A 6,000-nucleotide genomic window follows, 5' to 3' on the forward strand; every position below is an offset into this window, starting at 1 on the left:
ATGCAATTCATGAAGTGGGAAAGCCTGTTTTACCTTGAAATGAACAAAGGGCCATAATCCGCTTTTGTAGAATTACAATTACTTACTGGAAGCATAACATTTGATACCATGAAATCCCAAGTAAAAACAGCTTGACTCCTTACTTTAAACCTGGTTTGAATACAGAAAGAGCTGAACCCCCCTCAATTCTACATACAGACTCCCCTTGAGCAAGGCATTTAACTCCTGATTGCTGAAGTGGATTTGCCTATTTCATCTAACTAATACAATGAGGCTGTGTTCGCACTGGGGTGCTTCTCAGTGGGGCTGAAGCATCAACCGAACAGAGAAAAAAATAAAGAAAAATCTGCTGTAATAACTATAATTTTCTAAGGGAACTGGAACCACTAGATTCAAGCGATTAGCATACCTGGTGATCAGTCCCTAACAGAGGTCAAACTGAAGATGTATTTTCGAACGGCATTAAAGTTCAGATTAAATAACATGCTGTTTAAAACTGAAATAACATTCATAATAATATGTTTATTCCCTCTCTAGCAGAGATATAAATGATGTATCAATGTGAAAAAAGTGGAGCTAGAGACAGACGCTTAACATAAAAAACCTGAAGCATTGATAAAAAGAGATAGCTCTGATTCTGTTGAAGCAAAAGTGGGAGACAGTTAGCCTATCTTAGCAAAAAGACTGCAAGGTAGCTAGACGGGGGGAGACATTTAGCCTAGCTTAGCAAAAAGACTGTAAGGTAGCTAGACGGGGGGGAGACAGTTAGCCTATCTTAGCAAAAAGACTGTAAGGTAGCTAGACGGGGGGAGACATTTAGCCTAGCTTAACCTAAAGACCAGATACAAACATATGAAAAAGAATTGTCTTGGGTTGAATAAGTCCTGGGCTTGATGTGAGAGGCAGCCTAAACAAGCATAAAGATAGTAATATGTGATAAAAACATCTAGCCCTGATTCTGCTAAGCATGGTGCTAAAGTAAGGCTAAAGCTAAAGTAAGTAGCCTTGCTTTGCGTTTAGACTGTAGGTCATGATAAAAACAATAAGCCCTGGTTCTTTTTTTAAAGTTTAAAGATCTGCCATCCAGCACTTTTTACATTTTGATTCTTGTTGTTTTATTTAAGAGAAAGAAAAACTCAAAAAAGTAAACTCAACCATTTGAGGTTTCAGAGCGAGCCCAGCTAAGCTAATTGTGTCAAAACTTAAGATGAGTATAGATTGGATTAATTTCATCTTTATTGTCATTGCACAAGTACTGAACAATGAAATGCCGAGATGCACACTTTATGCACAGATATGAGAGTATGATTGGCCTTCTATGACATTTCTTAAGGTTTGATTTTATACATATTTTACCCTTTTATATAAGAATATAAAATGTTTGTTTTTTTTTGGTTCCGAAAACTTCATTCATTGATGTTAACATGAAGACACAAGACTACTGATTTTATAAACCGACTGAAAACAGCTGCGGACAGGATGGATCTTTTTCACCTCGTCTTTTTTATAATCCTCTCTAAAAACAAACGTCCAAAGGACACTTTTGTTTGCGTCTCCTCATTTATGATCTGTCCCATGTATTTACTCTCTGCGCCCATTTATTTATTGGCAGGCTTGTATCTGAGGGGACGGATTTAATTCATGGGGAGTCTGAGTACTTTTTGATAGAATTGGTCTGACTTTTTTTCTCCGTCCCCATTGAAGTTTTAAATACAATCTAGTAATTCATATAGCCTTTTATGTTCACACAGCGACTGAAAATCTTTTAATGAAATAGCAATGCTCTTATCATTTTATGAGATCCTCTTTGCTGCCTTTTTTATTTTTTTGTCACGCTGTATAAAAATGTTTGTGTAGCTTAACCACCGCAGACGGCTAATGTGAAAAAAATAAAAAAAGCCTGGACTACAAGCATGTTTACAGCACAATGAAATACACACAGCTTTTTATGAACACCATAGGATTGATTCCTTCTGACTTTAAATGGGCATCACAGAGAGAAGAGTGATTGTTTTATTCTCTCTCTCAGCTGGTCAAAGATGTCAAACTGACATTCACTATGTGAGCCTCGACGCTTACTTGATGCCTCACAGCCCTTGTCTGGCAACTCATTCACATGCACCCCGTGGTCCCTGCCACTATTTCTGTTTGCTTTAGAGGCAGAGGGCGGGGAGGAGAGCATAAACACGATGGCAAGAGGAATGTCCACAGGCTCTACAGTATAGTGTGCGTGTTTATCTTTCCTTTAAGTACCTTCTTTTCCTCATTGCTTTTTTAGGTCTTTGTGAATTTTGCAAGGCACCAGCACGATGAGAACGAATCTGCGGCCTATGACAACCCAGTGGACGTTTCAGACGAGCTGCCATTGAAGACTGTGAAGACCGTCCATGAAGAGAAGGTTTAACTTGCATGGGAACAGCTTAACAGCAATTAAGCAATCAACTTTAAACATGTCTGTATGGGGATGATTTGACAGGAGGGAGAAAAAAAACAACCACACAGAGTTGAAGTTTTTCTTTTAATCACCATTTTGTGCCTACACTCTCACTCACACACCTTTTTATACTTTTGATTATAAAAACAGTCCATGCATTGCAAAACCTCCCATCTTCTGGCGTTATTTATGGGAATCAAATCCTAAAAACGTATATAACCAGTTGGAATATTTTCAATTTGCTCTTTGAATCATTTTTTTCTTCTGAATGTTTACATGTCAGAAACAATGAGAGGATCACTCCACATGATACAAATATAACTGTTTTTGTTAAAGAGTTTAAACGATATAAATCAATGTGCATGTGAAAAAAAGCTTTAAAAAAATCTTGCTGCTCTGACAGAATTGTCATGCACTGAGAAAAATCATCGTTAGGACTAAATCATAGATTAAAACGACTTTATAAGAAGAATACAATCAACACTAATGTACAAAGATTGAACAGCTAAAATCTTTGAGTTAGTCTGCTCACAACATTTGTCTCGGGAGGTGGAAAGGACGGATTGCTGGACTTAAAAGCGTTTTACATGGTACATAATTTTGTTTACTGTTTGTAATAATGATGATATGTTTGACTGTTTAACTGTAAAAGAAGAAGGCTTGCACTGATTTATTTAAACAGGGGGAATCAGGTCACATATATGGCTTCATACTGCTGGTAAGTTGGGAAGTAGGAGGTTAGATCAGTCAAAGTGTGTTGATATTAAAGATGAAAGAGAAGTTATAACTCTGCATTAAGACAGGATGCTGAAATTGGTTCCATTTAATGTTTTTTTTTTTATCTTGAGCACCTGAATCACTGTAACTGAGAGAAAATAACTATAAAATGTGAAAAAACACCAAACATTTACAATACAGAGTTTATCAGTTTATCACCAATTACTAATTTAAGTGATGTCACATCTTTCCAGAGTTACAAATCATCGGAAATCAGGAGATTAACGTTTTATATTTTGTATGCCTCGTCTTTTTTTTTTATGGATCACTTTTTGCCTTGATATAATTGAAACAGACCCTTTTATTGTAATCAGACATTCTGATACAGTCTGAGTGTGAATGTCACAGAATAAAGCACTCTGAGAACTGTGCAGTTCAAGAGAATGCATTTTCTCTCTGTGCCATTTAAACACACAATGAGAGCTCTGAGAACCATTTTGCAATAAAAAAATAATCAGTGTGGATGGCGTATATTATTTAAATCTTTCATTTGTGACAGCTTTGTTGTATTATTCAAGTATGTAGACCATTTTATCGGAATTGACCATTTGCTAAGGCCTGCCCCATTTACTTCCTCTTTTTAAAAGAAGAATGTGCGACTTTTTTGTATCGCTCTTGAGCACCAACATGAAAACCAAAACAAACTGCTGTTTGGCGACACCTCGGCTATTCTGAAGCATCCGCTCAGAACAAACATTAGCTTCTTTTCTTAAATCTTTAATTCTTCAAACATTCATTTATAACATTGAGCATCAATGATTAGTTTCAAGACTAATGTTAGCATGAACCCTGAACACTACTCTGACCAGCTGCCAATCATAAAAATAGAGAAATATTAGCTCACAGGATGGAAGTACTAAAAAGGTTTTTTTTTTTTATTGACCCATAAACTCCAAAGGTGTTCAGTGATATTCTCCCTGTGCAGTTCTGTCTCTTACAAACTCTGTTTACACAGATTTACAACAGCAGTACTTGGGAAACAGTGCAGAAAGAATATTGATTTCTAAAAAAAAACATAATGAGGACATGTTGGTAATTAACAGATGTTGCAAATCGCAAAAATTACTTGCTGGAAAAAATCTCACAATACATCGAACTAGTTGTTTTTCATCACAGCCTCCCCAGCAGAAATATTGTGTTTTGTAAAAAAATCCAAGATGAATGACCTTGTAAGCAAAGTTGCTAACGAAGATGTTAACCAGTGTGAGTGACATCAGAGCCGATAAACTCACATTCTGTTTAACCCATTCCTCACACTTTGCTTTCCATCTATTGGTGTTTAACAGCAAAGAGCTTGAAAGTGAGAGCTGTCCTTGCAGTACATGTAGTTACTAAGCAACCTTTGGACAACCTCTGAAAAAGGGGAGGGGTTAGCAAATGGTCAATAAGATACCATGGAAACAGCCATTAGTGTCTCTTGTTTACTATGACAAAATACTTTTCAGAGGGAAAGAAATGCCTTTCTAGAATAATATTAAAGATAAATCACATTGACTATGTATTGAATGAATGATATTATTGTATACCTCAGGAATGTCATTTTACCTCAGGAATATCCTCATGTAGATGTGAAGAGTGCTTCAAAGCTATATTCTTATTCCGTGTACTGAACTGTATAGCTTCGGCTGAATATACGTGTCCTGAATATTAAAAATCCAAATTGTTTTTTCCTTCCTGTGTTGAAATGACTTTGCACTTTCTTCAGAATGTAAATACCTCCTCAGTCTGCCTCTCACAGACGCTCTGGTTTACATTAAGAGCCTGACATCATTTGTTCGCCTCACATTACTATCACGCCCGCTTGGAAAAGAAAAATGAAAAACTATTTGTACTGTAATACTGCTTCATGCCAAGACAAACGATTAAACATTTGCACACATTGTAATGCGACTCTGGCTTGAATGTTTGCACATTTCTGTATTTGTCCGCTGATTCGTTGGGTCCCCGTTTGAAAAGTCTCTTCAGCTCAACTTGCCATGGGCTCCGTGTCTCTCACTTTGAGTGCAGCATTCAGTCACAGGCTCTCTTTTGTTGAGTTTCCAACGCGTCCAGCCTTTCAGTGAGACCATGGGATGCCAGAATAGAGACAGCACCAGAGTGGGTAAGGCATTTTTATTTAATTTTTTTACAATAAGTGGAGTCGCTCCTTCTCCAAGGGGAGGGGATGTTTTGTCTGCCTGAGAATACATTCATTTTCTTGTCAAACCATCACACAGGCGCCTTGAGTGTATTTGCTCTCTTTCTATTTATTTCACTTTTGCATCATCTGGAAATCCAAAGTGTGTGTGCTTTAAGGTCAGAGCAGATTGTCAACTCAGTTTCATTTTAGCAACACAAAATACGTAGCTCTAGTTTTGCCTACTGCCTCCCGTTCAATATTTTATGAAGACCTGCCAGTTTTGCCTACTTCTAAATGTTTCTGTCTTCCTGTTTTTCTCTTTCAGGTGCAACATGTTTGTTTTTGCTTTTGAGAAACATTAAACCAGGACAGAGAAAGCTGCTGTCAGCTGCAAGTCTGTGTTTTCTTTCAAAGTGTTAACTACATTTGCTCTTAACCCACAGACAAGCGATACACCGGGAATCTGAAAGACTTCTTTTCACCTTAAATCTTTTAACCTGCACCAGTTTAAGAAAATGTGTTAGTTGTCATTTATTCCATCAGAATGCCCTTTATCTCCAGGTAGAATATTCAAATACGATAAATTACTGTTAACTTTATGACATCTTAGAATTAAAATAGATTTATTTCGGCTAACTAGTTAGACAAAAAAAAGAGATGAAACCTTTGA

At 36.9% G+C, this 6,000-nt stretch overlaps 1 protein-coding gene across 1 annotated transcript in view; it reads left to right on the forward strand.

Annotated features, from left to right (window-relative positions):
* The window catches only part of LOC109993387 (phospholipid-transporting ATPase ABCA1), a 149,627-nt gene extending 144,531 nt beyond the window's left edge, over positions 1 to 5,096 (forward strand). The window contains exon 50 of the mRNA XM_065950220.1: positions 2,279 to 5,096. Within this exon, the coding sequence (XP_065806292.1) occupies positions 2,279 to 2,404 (126 nt within the window). The 3' untranslated portion in view covers positions 2,405 to 5,096. The remainder of the gene's footprint in view (positions 1 to 2,278) is intronic.
* The last annotated feature ends 904 nt before the right edge of the window (positions 5,097 to 6,000 follow it).

The sequence above is a fragment of the Labrus bergylta genome, chromosome 22 (assembly GCF_963930695.1).
Source record: "Labrus bergylta chromosome 22, fLabBer1.1, whole genome shotgun sequence".
Lineage (NCBI taxonomy): Eukaryota > Metazoa > Chordata > Actinopteri > Labriformes > Labridae > Labrus > Labrus bergylta.